The sequence below is a fragment of the Marmota monax genome, unplaced genomic scaffold, assembly GCF_021218885.2.
Source record: "Marmota monax isolate L192 unplaced genomic scaffold, Marmota_monax_Labrador192_F-V1.1 WCK01_AAM20220418_F8-fsc00174, whole genome shotgun sequence".
In the NCBI taxonomy this organism is placed as follows: Eukaryota; Metazoa; Chordata; class Mammalia; order Rodentia; family Sciuridae; genus Marmota; species Marmota monax.
In genome coordinates, this window is record NW_026694860.1 from 2,178,418 (window position 1) to 2,198,788 (window position 20,371).

Sequence of the window (20,371 nt, forward strand, 5' to 3'; positions counted from 1 at the left end):
TAATTCCTTAATACATAAGCATCATTATCTTTTAAATACATATATTGATAGTTTTATTTCAAAATATGACATTTCCTTGTAGCTCTTCAAATTAGTCGTATGAATTTTAAGCCACTTTGAGAAAGCAGAAAGGTTTTACTCAGTTTTCAAAATGGTTCAGGGATCATGGAATAGAATGTGAAGCATCAGCATAATTCCTGAGGACTTTCTTCGACCTCCCCAAGCACAGTACACTTTAAGTTTGTTTCCCTCTCTAAGAGATTACTCAAATACTTCCTGAACAGGTGAGAAGAGTTTTATGGATAATTCATTTTAGTTCTGATTGTGAATGATCTTTTTTTTTACTTCCTTTAATGCAGGCCACACACTATTAAAATATTTGCAAAATATTTTAGTGAGTCAGACAAAAATTTGGCTGCCTAGTAAATGACACTGTAATACTTCACAGGTCAGCTTTTAGACTTCACTGAAAGGTATTCGAAGGACCTTAACAGCAGTGCAGTTTATGGGAAATAATGGAAATATAGAAATTCTGAGGTAGAATCAGAACCCACTTACATTAGCCTTTTAGCCACTCTTCCCATTGTGGTGTTAACCATGTAAGTCTATCTATAGTGAGAGGTCTTGGGCTGTAGACGATCACACCTTCACATTGACCAGCCATAGGAAATAAGATTGATATTCCTGTTCAACTTTATTAAAAACATAGCCATAAGTTACTTAGAACTGAGAGCCCCTTAGGTAATGGAAAGGAAGGGTTGAGCTCTGGTTGAGCAGATCCTTCAGGGAATTTTGCCTTGCCATTACATGTTCTGTGCTTTAGATCTCTTTGAATATTTTCTACCACCTCTCATCAAGAAGGAAAACACAAAAAGTAAAAATTCTTAAACTTGATGTTGCCATAAGTCTGGGAGGAAAAAAAAGTGTTAATTCTAACTTTCATGAGTCATACTTTATGCCTCTGTCTTATGTGGAAGGAAGTCAATTCTATGTCATTAAAACCTCTTGGATTATCTCTGCATTTGTGCCCTGTAGTTCTGCAAAATAGACACTTATGAAGAGTGCTGAAAGCTGAGCCCTAGTGCACTCATTTATGTATTTAATTTTTCTTTGCAGGTTGGTGAAAGATGCTCCTTGGGATGAAGTCCCACTTGCTCACTCCTTGGTTGGTTTTGCCACTGCTTATGACTTCTTATACAACTACCTGAGCAAGACACAACAGGAGAAGTTTCTTGAAGTGATTGCCAATGCCTCAGGATATATGTATGAAACTTCATACAGGAGAGGATGGGGATTTCAATACCTGCACAATCATCAGCCCACCAACTGCATGGCTTTGCTCACAGGAAGCCTAGTTCTGATGAATCAAGGTGTGTGTGATCACATCATGGCCAAGGTGATGCCTGACCTGACATCAGTCATCGTTGCCATGTAGTGAGCAAAGCATTTTTATAACTCTTCTTAGGTACATGTTCATACTTGTATCCTAACTAAACCTGTGAAATGAAGTAATACTCAGGGCATCTCTTAGTTAATTAAAGGATATACCTTCCTTAATTTCTGCTAGTTATATTAGCCTGTATGGTACTTAATTATGACTTGTCATCATTCCAGGCCATATCCTTACAGTATAGAGTCAGTGACAAATATTCATTTTGACAGTGAAGTTAGCCAGTCTGGAATAAATGAAGGTCTTACTTGAAATAAATATTCCTAGCACACAGATATGACTCATAACTTCACTATTCTTTTTTTTTTTCTCTAAAGACTTAAAGCAACCAGACTAGATTGTTTAAGTCAAAAGTAGAAAGAACTTTTGTGGATTGTTTAGCTACTTTGCATTAACATACTACATACTTCCCAATGTCACATTTTCTTTGTTCTTGTAGCTAACGTAATTATAGCTCCTTTGAAAATCCAGAAATGATTGAGATTGTATTTAAGAAAAAGAGTTCTTAAGATCCCTGTGAATTATTAGAATACTAAATATGTAATTGGAGCTTGGAAACCTAAAAGAATTTAACTCTTGTTTATATTGCCCATAAGAATTACTCAGCATTTTATAGATTCTTCAACAACAGATTTTACCCAAATCTGGTTTTCTCCCTTATCATATCAACCAACTATTGCTTTTAAATTAAGTCTTAGGGAAAAAAAAATCCTCCTTTAACAACAATATCAGTACCTTGTAGTAACAGAGATCTGTAGTTTACAAAGTATTTTAGTGGACATTGCCTGAAGGGGATTTTTTGAAAAAAAAAACAAACCAGGAAAATCAGGTAATGGGGTATCCAAGGAGCAGTGGCCTGGATTTAGGCATCAGTCATATTGGTACCTGCATGGAAACAGAGATGGAGAAGGAAGACACAGAGGAAAAAAAGAAAAGATGATGATGATTGGAATTTTAAATTCAAATGACAAAGGATGGAACTAGAAAAGTATTGAGAAGACTGCCATGTCCGGTACGGAGCTGGGTGGCAGAAGGAGTCAAGGGACATTTAGTAGTCACCCCTGTACAGCCAAGCCTGCAAGCATGCTGTCTCTGTGAGTTGGGGGCCAGGTCATAGCCTGGGGCTTGGGGTTAGGCCCAGAGCTAATGGCATCTGGAGTTCTGGAAGTCCTTACACCTGACACACCTCATAGACCTTGGTAAAGTCCTAGGTTTGGATCAAAGTTCTGTTCATTTTGTGTCATGTGCCACAGGTTTGGAACAAGGCACCCTTCTTGTAGTTTTGGTGTAACAAGGCTTATCTGGGTCCTTAAAAGAATTAAGGGAGATTTTTTTCAGTGCTCTGTAAATTATAAATGCTGAAGAAATATAAATAGTTCTTATTTTTGTCTAAATGTAAGAATTCTTGAAAGCTAACATTTCTGTGTCCAAAAGATTTTATAAGATGTTTTAGATTTTGAATTTTCAGTGGGGAGATTGAGAAATGTAACTGGTTAAAAAAGTAGTTGAACAAATGTAACTGGTTAAAAAAGTAGTTGAACATATGTAACTGGTTAAAAAAGTAGTTGAACAAAGTCATGCAGCTCACTTTTGGCAGACTCAGGACTCACACTTGATTTTTTTTTTTCACCATTAGATTTTCATTCCAAAGATTTCTCAGCTCCACAGTGCTACCTTTTCAAATTCTGTGAAATCTAAAAGCACATAAGTAATGAGAGACTGTCTTCTAATGACAGGACAAATTGAAGATGGTCTACCATTTATAATGCTGTATCTTGTTACAAATTCTATAAAATAACACTGTAAGTTTTACAAAGTGATAAACTTTAAAAAATATTTTCAGGCATTTTTTTTTAGGAAAATTGAATAAGAGTCTCAATGTACAAATCTTATCTTACAAAATTACATGCCATTTGTGATCTTATACATGATGTAGTTTTAGTTTACTGATGATTGGGAAATTACTTGATACTTAAGGGTTTATTTTCATTTAATTGATAGATGACTTGTGTTCAAGAACTTTTTAACTCACATCATGGACTCACTACAAACCTGGATTAACAGGGTGTTGTTTATAATGTGGATGAGAGGTTGATAATGTAATTTGTAATAATACAAACTGGTCAGATAACTCAGGTTAGTATTTGGTCATGTTTTTGTTTATGCTTTGTTAGTCTTTTGTCATTGTTTGCATGTGTTTTCATCCTTCAGGGTACCTCCAGGAAGCCTACTTATGGACCAAACAAGTTCTGACCATCATGGAGAAATCTCTGGTCTTACTCCGGGAAGTGACAGATGGCTCCCTCTATGAAGGAGTTGCTTATGGCAGCTACACCACTAGATCACTCTTCCAGTATATGTTTCTTGTTCAGAGGCACTTTGACATCAACCACTTTGGCCATCCATGGCTCAAACAACACTTTGCATTTATGTACAGAACCATCTTGCCAGGTATCGTGAGGATTCAGAAGTGGGAAAATGTTACACAGTTATAATTTTTTTCTGACTATGAAAATAAGCTAGGCAAAGAAAAGAAATGAGGTTTCTTATGCTGAGATTAAAGTGATTATTTATTTAAAAAACAAAGAAAATTTTGAATTTAAAAGCTGTATATGGGTAAAGCACTTTGAGCCAACATGAGGTTTTATGATTTAGGTATTATAAAGGTTGGAGCATAATGGATCAAATATAATATCTAGTCCCCACAGTTCTTACATTTTTACACACACATATGTACACACACACACACACACAAACTTGAATATTCATAAACTAATTTTTACGAATCTAATAAAATATTAACATTAAGGATTAAATGTCAGTTTTTCTTTTTCTGTGATCCCTGATCAATCCTATTGTAGGTTTTAATTTCTTTTTTTTTTTTTTTTTTTTTTTTTTTTTTTAATTTTTTATTGTGGGTTGTTCAAAACATTACAAATTTCTTGACATATCATATTCCACACTTTGATTCTAGTAGGTTATGAACTCCCACCTTCACCCCATACACAGATTGCAGATTCACATCAGTTACACATCCATTGATTTACAAATTGCCATACTAGTGTCTGTTGTGCTCCGCTGCCTTTCCCATCATCCACCCTCCCCCCTCCCCACCTCTCCCCTCCCCTCCCCTCCTCTCTCTCTACCCCCTCCACTGTATAACCCTGAGGGTCTCCTTCCATTACCGTGCAATTTACCTTCTCTCTCCCTTTCCCTCCCACCTCTCATCCCTGTTAAATGTTAATCTTCTTCTCCTGTTCTTCGTCCCTACTCTGTTCTTAGTTACTTTCCTTATATCAAAGAAGACATTTGGCATTTGTTTTTTAGGGATTGGCTAGCTTCACTTAGCATAATCTGCTCTAATGCCATCCATTTCCCTGTAAATTCTATGATTTTGTCATTTTTTAATGCAGAGTAATACTCCATTGTGTATAAATGCCACATTTTTTTTATCCATTCGTCTATTGAAGGGCATCTAGGTTGGTTCCACAGTCTTGCTATTGTGAACTGTGCTGCTATGAACATCGATGTAGCAGTGTCCCTGTAGCATGCTCTTTTTAGGTCTTTAGGGAATAGACCAAGAAGGGGAATAGCTGGGTCAAATGGTGGCTCCATTCCCAGCTTTCCAAGAAATCTCCATACTGCTTTCCAAATTGGCTGCACCAATCTGCAGTCCCACCAGCAATGTACAAGTGTACCCTTTTCCCCACATCCTCGCCAGCACTTGTTGTTGTTTGACTTCCTAATGGCTGCCAATCTTACTGGAGTGAGATGGTATCTTAGGGTGGTTTTGATTTGCATTTCTCTGACAGCTAGAGATGTTGAGCATTTTTTCATGTACTTGTTGATTGACTGTATGTCCTCCTCTGTGAAGTGTCTGTTCAGGTCCTTGGCCCATTTGTTGATTGGGTTGTTTGTTCTCTTATTGTCTAATTTTTTGAGTTCTTTGTATACTCTGGATATTAGGGCTCTATCTGAAGTGTGAGGAGTAAAGATTTGTTCCCAGGATGTAGGCTCCCTATTTACCTCTCTTATTGTTTCTTTTGCTGAGAAAAAACTTCTTAGTTTGAGTAAGTCCCATTTGTTGATTCTAGTTATTAACTTTTGTGCTATGGGTGTCCTATTGAGGAATTTGGAGCCCGACCCCACCGACTGTAGATCGTAGCCAACTTTTTCTTCTATCAGACGGCGCGTCTCTGATTTGATATCAAGTTCCTTGATCCATTTTGAATTCACTTTTGTGCATGGCGAGAGAAAGGGATTCAGTTTCATTTTGTTGCATATGGATTTCCAGTTTTCCCAGCACCATTTGTTGAAGATGCTATCCTTCCTCCATTGCATGCTTTTAGCCCCTTTATCAAATATAAGATAGTTGTAGTTTTGTGGATTGGTTTCTGTGTCCTCTATTCTGTACCATTGGTCCACACGCCTGTTTTGGTACCAGTACCATGCTGTTTTTGTTACTATTGCTCTGTAGTACAGTTTGAAGTCTGGTATCGCTATACCGCCTGATTCACACTTCTTGCTTAGCATTGTTTTTGCTATTCTGGGGCTTTTATTTTTCCATATGAATTTCATGATTGCTTTCTCTATTTCTACAAGAAATGCCATTGGGATTTTGATTGGCATTGCATTAAACCTATAGAGAACTTTTGGTAATATCGCCATTTTGATGATGTTAGTTCTGCCTATCCATGAACAGGGTATATTTTTCCATCTTCTAAGATCTTCTTCTATTTCTCTCTTTAGGGTTCTGTAGTTTTCATTGTATAAGTCTTTCACCTCTTTTGTTAGGTTGATTCCCAAGTATTTTATTTTTTTTGAAGATATTTTGAATGGAGTGGTTGTCCTCATTTCCATTTCAGAGGATTTGTCGCTGATATACAGGAATGCCTTTGATTTATGCGTGTTGATTTTAAATCCTGCCACTTTGCTGAATTCATTTATTAGCTCTAATAGTTTCTTTGTAGAGCCTTTTGGGTCTGCTAGATATAGAATCATATCATCTGCAAATAGTGATAATTTAATTTCTTCTTTTCCTATTTTTATGCCTTTAATTTCTTTCGTCTGTCTAATTGCTCTGGCCAGTGTTTCGAGAACTATGTTGAAGAGAAGTGGAGAGAGAGGGCATCCCTGTCTTGTTCCAGATTTTAGAGGGAATGCCTTCAGTTTTTCTCCATTCAGAATAATGCTAGCCTGAGGCTTAGCATAGATTGCTTTTACAATATTGAGGTATGTTCCTGTTATCCCTAGTTTTTCTAGAGTTTTGAACATAAAGGGATGCTGTACTTTGTCAAATGCTTTTTCCGCATCTATCGAGATGATCATATGGTTCTTATTTTTAAGTCTATTGATGTGGTGAATAACATTTATTGATTTCCGTATATTGAACCAGCCTTGCATCCCAGGGATGAATCCTACTTGATCATGGTGTACAATTTTTTTTATATGTTTTTGTATCCGATTCGCCAGAATTTTATTGAGGATTTTTGCATCTAGGTTCATTAGAGATATTGGTCTGTAGTTTTCTTTCTTTGAAGTGTCTTTGTCTGGTTTAGGTATCAGGGTGATGTTGGCCTCATAGAATGAATTTGGAAGTTCTCCCTCCTTTTCTATTTCCTGAAGTAGCTTGAAAAGTATTGGTATTAGTTCTTCTTTAAAGGTTTTGTAAAATTCTGCTGTATACCCATCGGGACCTGGGCTTTTCTTAGTTGGTAGTCTTTTTATGGTTTCTTCTATCTCCTCAATTGATATTGGTCTGTTTAGGTTGTCTATATCCTCCTGACTCAATCTGGGCAGATCATATGACTTAAGAAATTTATCTATGCCTTCACTATCTTCTAATTTATTGGAGTATAAGGATTCAAAATAGTTTTTGATTATCTTCTGTATTTCTGAAGTGTCTGTTGTGATATTGCCTTTTTCATCCCGTATGCTAGTAATTTGAGTTCTCTCTCTTCTTCTCTTCACTAGCATCGCTAAGGGTCTGTCGATTTTGTTTATTTTTTCAAAGAACCAACTTTTAGTTTTGTCAATTTTTTCAATTGTTTCTTTTGTTTCGATTTCATTAATTTCAGCTCTGATTTTAATTATTTCTTGCCTTCTACTTCTTTTGCTGTTGTTTTGCTCTTCTTTTTCAAGGATTTTGAGATGAAGTGTGAGATCATTTATTTGTTGGTTTTTTCTTTTTTTAAGGAATGAACTCCAAGCAATGAATTTTCCTCTTAGAACTCCTTTCAATGTGTCCCATAGATTCCGATATGTTGTGTCTGTGTTTTCATTTATCTCTAAGAATTTTTTAATTTCCTCCTTGATGTCTTCTATAACCCATTGATCATTCAGTAACCTATTGTTCATTCTCCAATTGATGTATGCTTTTTCCTTCCTTCTTTTATCGTTGATTTTCAGTTTCATTCCATTATGATCAGATAAGATGCATGGTAATATCTCTACTCCTTTATATTGTCTAAGAGTTGCCCTGTGACATAATATATGATCTATTTTTGAGAAGGATCCATGTGCTGCTGAGAAAAAAGTGTAACTGCTTGATGTTGGGTGGTATACTCTATATATGTCAATTAGGTCTAGGTTATTAATAGTGTTATTGAGTTCTATAGTTTCCTTATTCAACTTTTGTTTGGAAGATCTGTCCAGTGGCGAGAGAGGTGTGTTGAAGTCTCCCATGATTATGGTGTGGTGGTCTATTAGACTCTTGAACTTGAGAAGAGTTTGTTTGACGAACATAGCTGCACCATTGTTTGGGGCATAAATATTTATGATTGTTATGTCTTGTTGGTGTATGGTTCCCTTAAGCAGTATGTAGTGTCCCTCTTTATCTCTTTTGATTAACTTTGGCTTGAAATCTATTTTATTTGATATGAGTATGGACACGCCTGCTTGTTTCCGAAGTCCATATGAGTGATATGATTTTTCCCAACCTTTCACCTTCAGCCTATGTATGTCTTTTCCTATCAAATGCGTCTCCTGTAGGCAGCATATTGTTGGGTCTTGTTTTGTGATCCATTCTACTAGCCTGTGTCTCTTAATTGGTGAGTTTAAGCCATTAACATTTAGGGTTATTATTGAGATATGGGTTGTTCTTCCAGCCATATTTGTTTATTTCTGTTACTAAACATTGTTTGTTTTCCTCTTTGATTGTTTCCCCCCCCCCTTTACTGTCCTACCTCCCACTGTTGGTTTTCATTGTTATTTTCCATTTCCTCTTCCTGTAATACTTTGGCTAGGATGTTTTGAAGAGATGGTTTTCTAGCTGCGAATTCTTTAAACTTTTGTTTATCGTGGAAGGTTTTAATTTCATTCTCCATCCTGAAGCTTAATTTCGCTGGATACACAATTCTTGGTTGGAACCCATTATCTTTCAGTGTTTGAAATATGTTATTCCAGGATCTTCTAGCTTTCAGAGTCTGTGTTGAAAGATCAGCTGTTATCCTGATTGGCTTGCCCCTAAATGTAATCTGCTTCCTTTCTCTTGTAGCTTTTAAAATTCTCTCCTTATTCTGTATGTTGGGCATCTTCATTATAATGTGTCTAGGTGTGGATCTCTTATGATTTTGCACATTCGGCGTCCTGTAGGCTTCTAGGATTTGGGATTCTGTCTCATTCTTCAAGTCTGGGAAGTTTTCTTGTATTATTTCATGGAATAGACTGCTCATTCCTTTGGTTTGGAGCTCTGTACCTTCCTGTATCCCAATGACTCTTAAGTTTGGTCTCTTAATGTTATCCCATATTTCTTGGATGTTCTGCTCATGGTTTCTTAACAGTCTTGCTGAGCTGTCTATGTTCTTTTCCAGTTGAAATACTTTGTCTTCATTGTCTGATGTTCTATCTTCTAAGTGTTCTACTCTGTTGGTAGTATTCTCCATTGAGTTTTTAAGTTGGTTTATTGCTTCCTGCATTTCTAGGATTTCTGATTGCTTGTTTTTTATAACCTCTATCTCCCTGTATAGTTGATCCTTTGCTTCCTGGATTTGTTTGCGTAATTCGTTGTCGAAGTGATCTTTCATTGTCTGATTTTGCTGTTTAATGTCTTCCTTGATACTCCAGATCATCTGAAGCATGTATATCCTGAATTCTTTATCTGACATTCCATCTGCTGCAGCTGTTACCTCTTCTAAAGTTGCGTTGACCTGCATTGCTTGTGGTCCTTTCTTTCCTTGTCTTTTCATACTGCTTGCATATCTTTCCTGCAGGTGCGGGCGGCGGCTCTGCTCTCTCCTTATTCCAATTGGGGTGTCGTGGCTACCACGCCGGCAGGTCACTGGGCCTGTTCTGGGAGCTGGTGGCGGCTCTGTTCTGCCCCTACTCCAATTGGGGTGTCGTGTCTGTCGTACCAGCAGGCCACTGGGCCTGTCCTGCTGGTCGGTCGCAGATCTGCCCACCTTTCGGGCACGAGTGGAGGCTCTGCTTTGCCCCTACTCCAATTGGGGTGTCGTGACTACCCCGCCTGCAGGATGCTGGGTCTGTTCCTGGCAAGGGAGGCGACTCTGCTCTGTCCCTACTCCAATTAGGGTGGTGTTTGTACCCCGCCGGCAGGCTCCTGGGCCTGATCCGCCGGTCTGTTGTAGGTCTGCCTACCTTGAAGGCGCGGGCGGCGGATCTGCCCTGCCCCTCCTACCACGCCTGCGGACCCCTGGGCCTGATCTGCAGGTTGATCACTGGTCTGCTCACCCTGCGGGCACGGGTGGCAGTTCCGCTCCACCCCCACTCCAATTGGGGTCACGTGACCACCACACCGGCAGGGCCTGATCCGGGCGTGGGATAAGGATCTGCTCTGCCCCTACTCGAGTTGGGGTGACGTGTGTACCACACTGGCAGGCCACTGGGCCTGACCCGCCAGGCTGTCACAGGTCTGTTTACCTTGCAAGCGCGAAGGGCGGCTCTGCCCTGCCCCTCCTACCACGCCCATGTACTACTGGGTCGTGGGTCTGCCCACCTGGCGGGTGTGGGTGGCGGCTCCGCTCCGCCCCCTCTCCAATTGGGGTCACGCGGTCACCACGCTGGCGAGCCGCTGGGCCTGCTCCGGGGGCTGGCGGCGGCCCGGCTCCTTCCCTCCGGCTCGAGGACAAATTGAGGAGACTCGGGTGACTGAGCCTCACCCCCCTTACCAGAAGACCAACTGCTTATGTCACCGCTGGTATTGATGAAGATCTCTCCTCCACCGCTTTCTGCTGACATCAGATCTCTGCCATGTTGGTATCCTATGCGAATGGCAGCATTTCGTTCCCCTTGCCAGGCAACCCAAGCAATGGGTGAGTCCTGACCTGCCCTCAGCAGGACCCGGACCGAGACACAGTTTCCGCGGGCTCCTAGCCCCGGTCCAGGGAAGTTCCGGGAGCCGGAACTCGGCCGCTCCGTGCTCGGTGTAAGCTCCTATAAGTGTAGGCTCCAAGAAGCAGCCCCCGCGGGCTCAGTTCCGGGAGCCGGAATTCGGCCGCTTAGTGTTTGGTGTATGCTCTGATAGTAGCAGGGTCCAAGAAGCAGCCTCCGCGGGCTCCGCAGCCCTGAGCCAGGGCGGTTCCGGGACGGTTCCGGGAGCCGGAACTCGGCCGCTCTGTGCTCGGTGTAAGCTCCTATAAGTGTAAGCTCCAAGAAGCAGTCCCCGCGGGCTCAGTTCCGGGAGCTGGAATTCGGCTTCTTGGTGTTTCGTGTTTGCTCTGATATTAGCAGGGTCCAAGAAGCAGCCTCCGCAGGCTCCGCAGCCCGGAGCCAGGGCGGTTCCGGGACGGTTCCGGGAGCCGGGACTTGGCCGCCCCGTGCTCCGTGTTCACTCCGATAAGATCAGATTTTAAGAAGCCCCCAGGCGCTGAACCCTAGCAATCTGTCTGCAAGCCGCAGGCGAATTGCAGCCTGAAATTACCTGTTCTATGGCTGAATGAGAGGGTTTTAATTTCTAATCTTTTCTTCAGAACCACATAGACATGATTCAAAATGTATTATACCTACATATTGTGTTGATGATTTATTATTCTTTTTTAAAAAAAATAACCAGTATAGTATATAGAAAACAAAACAAAAGCAACAACTTCTATAAAATTTCCAATTTAATATTGCTGTGTAGTTTGGCCTTGTAAGACAACTGGCTCTGAAATACGTGCCTGGGTGTGCATGCATGCACATGTGTTTTAATTATTTATTTCTAGGAGAGCTTTGTAATTCACTTTATTTGTAAAACAGAACTAAGGTATTAGAAATAGTTTAGGAGATAAATTTTCATCAAGATGGATCTCCCTGCCCCCAGAAAATATAATCTTTATTTGGTAATTCTAAACCTACAACACAAAATACAGTATTTAAACCATTTTGCTCTGGTTGAATACAGATGGATTAGAAGCTCCTTAATTGGATTAGTTATCAAAAAATGCTGTGAACAAAATAATCATTTTAAGATTTAGTTTAGACTTACATTCACAGCCTATTCTTTATTGCTTATTCTTAGACATACAGGAGAGGCTGTCTTGCAGTTCATCTTGGTAAACAAAGTCCTTCTAAAGAAAGGGGTCTCTAAGAGGTCCCAGTGCTTTTTGTAATTTGAGCAGAGTTCTAATAGCCAGCCATTTTAGGCTGAGTCTAAGGGCTTGAGTCTACCCTGAGCTGTGCTTGTGGCTACTTCCTAAACTGGAAAAGACAATAGGAACACCTATAAAGGGAGCATTTACATGTTTGTGTTTATTAATTCAATAAACTTTTATTGAACATCTATATGCCAGGCATTGGACTAGGCAGGGGATTTTTTTTCCACATTTTTTATTGGTGCATTATAGTTTTACATAATGGTGGGATTTCTTGTTACATATTTATACTTGTACACAATATAGCAACATAATTTGGCCAATGTCATTCCCAGTATTTATCCTTTCCCTCCCTTCTTACTTCCCCCTAGTTCCTTTCTTATATTCTACTGACATCCCTTGGATTTTTATGAGATTCCTCCTCATAATTCTTTTCTTTTCTCCTCTGTAGCTTCCATATATGAGATCATACAAATCTTGACCTTTTGAGTTTGGCTCTTTGCTTAACATAACCTTTCCAGGTTTTATCCATTTTCCTCCAAATGACATAATTTCATTTTCTTTATGATTTAATAAAATTCCAGTATGTATATGAACTACATTTTCTTTATTGATTGACATCTAGGCTGGTTCCAAAGTTTGGCTCTTGTGTATTGTGCTGCTATAAACATGGGTATGCATATATCACCATAGAATGCTGACTTCAATTCTTTAGGTTAAATACTGAGGAGTGATATAGCTAAGTCATATGGTGATTCCATTCTTAGTCTTTTGAGGAAACTCCATAGTGATTTTCATAGTGGTTGTACTAATTTACAATCTCACCAACAGTGTAAAGTGCCTTTTTCTCCACATTCACTATTGTTTGTATTCTTGATGACTGCCATTCTGACTGATGTGAGGTGAAATCTCAGTATAGTTTTGATTTGCATTTCTCTTATTGCTAATAATGTTAAACATATTTTTCATAGATTTGTTGGCTGTTTGTATTTCTTCTTTTGAGAAGTATCTGTTTAGTTCATTTGCCCATTTATTGAATTATTTGATTTTTTTTGGTGTTAAATTTTAAAAATTTCTTTGTGTAGTATAGATACTAACTCTCTGTTGGAAGAGTAGCTAGCAAAGATTTTTCTCCCATTCTGTAGGTTCTTTGTTCACATTCATAATTGTTTCCTTGCTGTGCAGAAGCTTTTTAATTTGATGCCACCCCATATATTAACTCTAGGCATTATTCCCTGAGATTTTTTTTAAATTTTTATTGTTGGTTGTTCAAAACATTACATAGTTCTTGATATATCATATTTCACACTTTGATTCAAGTGGGTTATGAACTCCCATTTTTACCCTGTATACAGATTGCAGAATCACATCAGTTACACATCCATTGATTTACATATTGCCATACTAATGTCTGTTGTATTCTGCTGCCTTTCCTATCCTCTACTATCCCCCTCCCCTCCCCTCCCCTCCCCTCTTCTCTCTTTACCCCCTCTACTGTCATTCATTCCTCCCCCTTGTTTTTTTTTCCCCTTTCCCCTCACTTCCTCTTGTATGTAATTTTGTATAACCCTGAGGGTCTCCTTCCATTTCCATGCAATTTCCCTTCTCTCTCCCTTTCCCTCCCACCTCTCATCCCTGTTTAATGTTAATCTTCTTCTCATGCTTTTCGTCCCTACTCTGTTCTTAGTTACTCTCCTTATATCAAAGAAGACATTTGGCATTTGTTTTTTAGGGATTGGCTAGCTTCACTTAGCATAATCTGCTCTAATGCCATCCATTTCCCTGCAAATTCTATGATTTTGTCATTTTTTAATGCAGAGTAATACTCCATTGTGTATAAATGCCACATTTTTTTTATCCATTCGTCTATTGAAGGGCATCTAGGTTGGTTCCACAGTCTTGCTATTGTGAATTGTGCTGCTATGAACATCGATGTAGCAGTGTCCCTGTAGCATGCTCTTTTTAGGTCTTTAGGGAATAGACCGAGAAGGGGAATAGCTGGGTCAAATGGTGGTTCCATTCCCAGCTTTCCAAGAAATCTCCATACTGCCTTCCAAATTGGCTTAGGCAGGGGATTTAAAGAGAAATAAAATACATTCTCTCCTTCAAGGATCTCACAGACTTGATGTGATCTTTGTACTATCACATTTTATGCTAAGATTTACTTGGAAAAGCATTTACTAGTTGGTTAGAAGGAGAAATTATTAGCTGTGAATTATATAAATACAATCATGGTGGTATTTTTTATTAAAAGAATTCTGTGTTTTGGCAATCTGTTCTCCACTGCAATCTCCTTTTTGCTACAGTTGATAGTCTGGATTCTGGTGATGGTTATTCTTATCTGGCCCAGAGTTTTCTCCCAGTCTTCTTTTTCAAGAGTACCTGGAGCATATCTGTTCTTCTTCTTTGTCTTTCTTCCTTAATCCAATAACAATTCTTTGCTTGATGATCCTTGCATTTTCTACTTCTTTAACTTCCAGCAGTACATAAACAGATTCCAACAGAATCTTTTCTGGGAGTTAAGTTTTTGTCCTGCATTATATTATATACACTAATTTTTTTAGAAATCAAATGGGAGTACTTTGTGTTATTGTCCTGGCCTGGAATGCAAGTTGAGCTGAGGGAGAGCTAGTACTCGTTCCAGGTTCAGGAACTTACTGTGCACAAGAGGATATTCATGCAAAGATGCAAATATAGTTGTACATAGTATGGATGTTGAAAAATGAACAAAGAGGGTAAAATGTTTATATACATTAATAAGTGTTACACATTTGTTATCAATGACAAATTGCCACATAACGAATACAAGCTTGCATACAAGATTTATGGAAGACCTTCAGGGGGATTTTGATTTTGATTGATGTGGGATAGAGCATGGACATCATGGTTTTATTTTATCCAAGATACACCATTGATTCTAATTTGCAGCTAGGTTTGAAAATCATTGTTTAGATCTTTATGTGAATATACAGTTTTAAGTTGATCTCAATTCTTTCAAACTTCCTTCCCCAGGGTTTCAAAGAACTGTAGCCATTGCAGATTCAAATTACAACTGGTTTTATGGTCCAGAAAGCCAATTAGTGTTCCTGGATAAATTTGTCATGCGTAATGGCAGTGGAAACTGGCTGGCTGACCAGATCAGAAGGAATCGTGTGGTAGAAGGTCCAGGGACACCATCCAAAGGGCAGCGCTGGTGCACTTTGCACACGGAATTTCTCTGGTATGACACATTGGGTTGGCTTTAAAGAGAAAAAGTAATGGGGGTACTATTCATGCTGTGCACTAATTTTTTGCATTTAAAAGGAAATACTAATCTAAAATCCATTTTAAAACCTCTTCTCCATGTTACCTAAATATGTGCAGCTTTAGTTTAACTTCCATCACAATATTTGAAACTGCTAGAAACATTTCTTTACATTCAAGATATAATTACACATTGTAGTTCTTGATTCCCTTGTATTAGAGATGTCTTAGGCCTTTTCTATTTCATAGAAAATCTTGATTTGATTCGACACCATTTTTTAAATCATTTAAGAAGAAAGCCACAAAATCTAGTCCAGATTATTCTTATGATCACATGAAAATAAGAAGGTACTAAAATATTTTGTTTTGTTTTGGTAAATGGAGCATTATAATCTTCTAATAGCAAAGCTGTTCCTAAACTTTCAAAAATGTTTAAAAGTGCTTGACAGTATTTGACAGCTTCACTTTGATAATAAAAGGACCGTGTAATTTTTTTTGCCGTAATCTTTTAAGCCCAGAAGGAGAGGCTTGTGTATCCTTTTTAAAATATTGCCAAATATATTGTTGGCATCCAATAAGTTAAAATCAAAATTACAGGGAACCAGTTAATCATTAATCCCTGATGACTTTCAGGCTATTGAAATTTGCATTCAGCTCCAAAATAAGCTGATTATAGTCTGCTTCTCTTTATTCTTTTTTTCAAAGTTTACACAGTTAAGGAGGGAAAAAAAAACATTAGAAAAGTGGTAACTATCTAGTTTAACTAGCATTTTAAAACTATTTTCATAGATGAGCTAAATATATTAATGTACAACCATTGGGGCTCCTTTGAGGGGTTTGGAGTAACTACTTAATAGTAAAAAGAAAGTAACACTTTTACTTACCATGAATATGCAACCAAGAGAGTTCTACAAAGCCAACTATTGGATTCAGATTAATGCTAAGTCTAAGCTTAGTTAAAAATCTGCCTTTATAGGAATATACAAACCAATCAAAAACTGAGAGAAGGATGGCCAGTTCAGCTTGTATTTGTTAAATCCTATCAATTAAGCCAACAGTACACTCAACCTCAGTAGAGACGTGATTTCTGATGTCCTGAAACTGAGACTCTAGAACAACAGATGAAAGGGCAAATCAAAGGGCAATGAGATCAACTGTACTATGAGTGACTGCACTAGGCCAAGTATACAAGAGCTAATAATGTTAGTCCACCTCTCTTTCCTTGAGCAGCAAATCACATGGCTTTGTCAAGGCAGTTATCCAAGATCTTCAAAAATAAATATTCCTCTCCATTATTATGTTTGGAGATCTTCCTAATTTAAACAACCTTTGTTCTTAATCATTGTGAAAGTTAATTATTGTATTACTTTAATAATAAACATTTATCATAAATAAAAATTAGAAGTCACTTCTTTTCTAAGAAGCATGGCATTACCTGTAAATTAAAACAAAGTTAAAATAAACCTTTAGAGCTGTTCTAGGCAGTAGTTGTCGCAATGTTAAACTTGCTAATATTAGATAGTTTCCTGGAATTTCACCCATTTATGTTTTCAGATGTAATACTGGCCATACATTTTTATCTAATGTGTGAAGTTCCTCCCTATTTTAATTATTTTAGAAAAAAAAAAAAAAACATGGAGGAGGAACTGATTTCAAACCAGTCAATAAAATCAGCTCCAGATCCTAACGTGAGTTTCCTAGAAAAGGTGCCTCTTGACTAGAAATTTGAGTTTGAAATGCTTATATCTGTGGGGCCCAGTAGTTTGGGTGGCAGCTCCAAAATTGTCAAGTGAAGAATATCCATGTAGAAATTAGCAACAGAAGTCAGTTAAGTCTCAAACGCAAGGATCACAAATTGTACTCCTCTTCAGTCACCAGAGGTTTACCCTTGTGCATGCCAATTATCTGTGTTTTCAGAAGTGTCCCTAATATAGTCCACACTGTAGGTGCTCTGGGTGACATTTGTGTATTGTTTCTTCTAGCCACATTACCATGTGGCACCAGTTCTGGTATTATTTTCACTTCCACTGGAAAACCATTTAATTTTTAAAAATTAATCCCCTCAGGTATGATGCCAGCTTGAAATCGGTTCCTCCTCCAGATTTTGGCACCCCTACCCTGCATTATTTTGAAGACTGGGGTGTTGTGACTTATGGAAGTGCACTGCCTGCAGAAGTCAATAGATCTTTCCTTTCCTTCAAGTCAGGAAAACTTGGGGGACGTGCAATATATGACATTGTCCACAGAAACAAATACAAAGAGTGGATCAAAGGATGGAGAAATTTTAATGCAGGGCACGAACATCCTGATCAAAACTCATTTACTTTTGCTCCCAATGGTGTGCCTTTCATTACTGAGGCTCTCTATGGGCCAAAATATACCTTCTTCAACAATGTTCTAATGTTTTCTCCAGCTGTGTCAAAGAGCTGCTTTTCTCCCTGGGAGGGTCAGGTCACAGAAGACTGCTCATCAAAATGGTCTAAATACAAGCATGACCTGGCTGCTAACTGTCAGGGAAGAGTGGTTGCAGCAATGGAGAAAGATGGAGTGGTTTTCATCCGAGGGGAAGGTGTGGGAGCTTATAATCCCCAGCTCAACCTAAAGAACATTCAGAGGAATCTGATCCTCCTACATCCACAGCTTCTTCTCCTTGTGGACCAAATACACCTGGGAGAGGAGAGTCCCCTGGAGACGGCAGCAAGTTTCTTCCACAATGTAGATTTTCCTTTTGAGGAGACAGTAGTAGATGGTGTCCATGGGGCTTTCATCAGGCAGCGAGATGGACTCTATAAAATGTACTGGATGGATGATACTGGCTATAGTGAGAAAGCAACTCTTGCCTCAGTGACGTACCCTCGGGGCTATCCCTACAATGGAACAAACTATGTGAATGTCACCATGCATCTCCGAAGTCCCATCACTAGGGCAGCTTACCTCTTCATAGGGCCATCTGTAGATGTTCAGAGCTTCAGCATCCACGGAGACTCTCAGCGACTGGATGTATTCATAGCCACAAGTGAACATGCCTATGCAATTTACCTGTGGACCGGTGAGACCACAGGACAGTCTGCTTTTGCACAGGTCATTGCAGATCACCAGGAAATTCTGTTTGACTGGAATTCAGCCATCAAGAGCACCACTGTCCCTGAGGTGAAGGACTACACTGCTATTGTGGAACACAATCTGCAGCATTTTAAGCCAGTGTTCCAGCTGCTGGAGAAGCAGATCCTGTCCCGAGTCCGGAACACAGCTAGCTTTAGGAAGACTGCTGAGCGCCTGCTGAGATTTTCAGATAAGAGACAGACTGAGGAGGCCATTGACAGGATTTTTGCCATATCACAGCAACAGCAGCAGCAGCAAGGCAAGTCAAAGAAAAACCGAAGATCAGGCAAACGCTATAAATTTGTGGATGCTGTCCCTGATATTTTTGCACAGATTGAAGTCAATGAGAAAAAAATTCGACAAAAAGCTCAGATTTTGGCACAGAAAGAACTACCCATAGATGAAGATGAAGAAATGAAAGACCTTTTAGATTTTGCAGATGTAACATATGAAAAACATAAAAATGGGGCCTTGATGAAAGGCCGTTTTGGACAGGCGCGGATGGTGACAACTAGTCATAGCAGAGCTCCATCGCTGTCTGCTTCATATACCAGACTGTTCTTGATTCTGAACATTGCGATTTTCTTTGTCATGTTGGCAATGCAGCTGACTTATTTCCAGAGGTCCCAGAGTCTATATGGCCAAAGGTGTCTTTATGCGGTCCTTCTAATAGATAGCTGTATTTTATTATGGTTGTATTCGTCTTGTTCCCAGTCACAGTGTTAGCACTGAAGCCATAAAATTGGTTGATCATTTTATGATCACAAAGAGTCTATGCAAAAAAACAAAACAAAAAAGCCCCAGTTTGTTATTGAATTTTTTTTCTCCTCAGATTCATTTTAGTAAGTTAAGGGAAGACATTTTCATACAAGAAAGCAGAGACATGGAAAAATCAGAATTGGAGCAGCAAAGAATTTATCGAAGGAATAAGAATAGCTTGTTTGTCCCCTAGTGTTTTTGGAAGTGTTGGATTTGCTGATTTAGGAGTGATTAAAATACTACCCTTGAAATAAATAAAAAGCTTGATTTTTAAGTATTTTTTCTTAAGGTAAATAAAAAAAGTTTTAGAAAGAATTGGGTTTTATAATTATTAATTTAAATTTAATGCTGTTAGCAATTTCCAGATACTGTATTGTGAAAAATACCAAATCATGTAATTCCAAGAATTATAAGAAATGAGTGACAGGATTTGTCATTATTGGAACTGGATATCTAATCATATAATAGAAAAAATGATAGCAGAAGATCATTAGAAACTTAAAACTTGTTTCCAGTAGGAAACCTATACACAAAATCTCCTTGATGATGTTGTCTCTGCAAGCATATATTGGTTGCTTTTATACATTTGTTGATTTTTCAATAAATAAGACAATTACAGACAACTTAATATTGTATTTCCTTCTATGGAAAATTCTTTTAGATCCAATGACTAAACTTTGCAAAATAAAGTATTTTATATCCTGACTTTTAATACCAAAGAATATAGGGAGTCTAATCTGGATATGATTCTTAATGTTTTTTAATAGAAAACTTTCTTCAAGTTTATTTTGCTAAATAAACAGATCATAATTGTGATTTTTCTCTAGTGTTTTCTTCTGTGTAACAGGTTACATTCAAAATGAATTCACATTTTCTGAAATCTTTGAGGTGGGATTTTTGTTTGGACATGCATTCATTAAACTTATAAAGTAGTATTTGATTCAAAAGAAGTAATTTCTCTGTTTATTGACTTTTCTGTTGTTTAAACATATTAACATTTAAAACAACAACCAACATCTGATGTTTAAATAACACCAAAATTTGTTTTTAAGCATTAAGTTTTCATAGTGATTTGCAATCATGTCCTCAGAAGGTAACAAGTACATAGAATACTGGAAATGTAATCCACAATTGATGTTTGATTATATGAAGATGATATACTTAGGAGGAACTTAAAGAATAAATTACGTATGTTCAGCATATTTGAACCTGATGTATTTCTCCCTTGAAAATAGAAAATTTATTTGGCTTAAATTTTAGAGTAAGAACACATTCACTGATTTATAGA

The 20,371-nt window shown here is 38.3% G+C and overlaps 1 protein-coding gene across 5 annotated transcripts in view; it reads left to right on the forward strand.

Annotated features, from left to right (window-relative positions):
* The window catches only part of Dse (dermatan sulfate epimerase), a 73,079-nt gene extending 53,180 nt beyond the window's left edge, over positions 1-19,899 (forward strand). For 2 of the 5 annotated variants that reach the window (XM_046426427.2, XM_046426428.2), the window contains 4 exons: positions 1,117-1,370; positions 3,662-3,901; positions 14,992-15,199; positions 17,289-19,899. In XM_046426427.2, coding sequence (XP_046282383.1) covers positions 1,117-1,370; positions 3,662-3,901; positions 14,992-15,199; positions 17,289-19,050 — 2,464 coding nt within the window. In that variant the 3' untranslated portion in view covers positions 19,051-19,899. Of the gene's footprint in view, positions 1-1,116; positions 1,466-3,661; positions 3,902-14,991; positions 15,200-17,288 lie in introns of those variants that run through there. The other 3 variants (XM_058573250.1, XM_058573251.1, XM_046426429.1) reach the window with 3 other exon arrangements.
* The last annotated feature ends 472 nt before the right edge of the window (positions 19,900-20,371 follow it).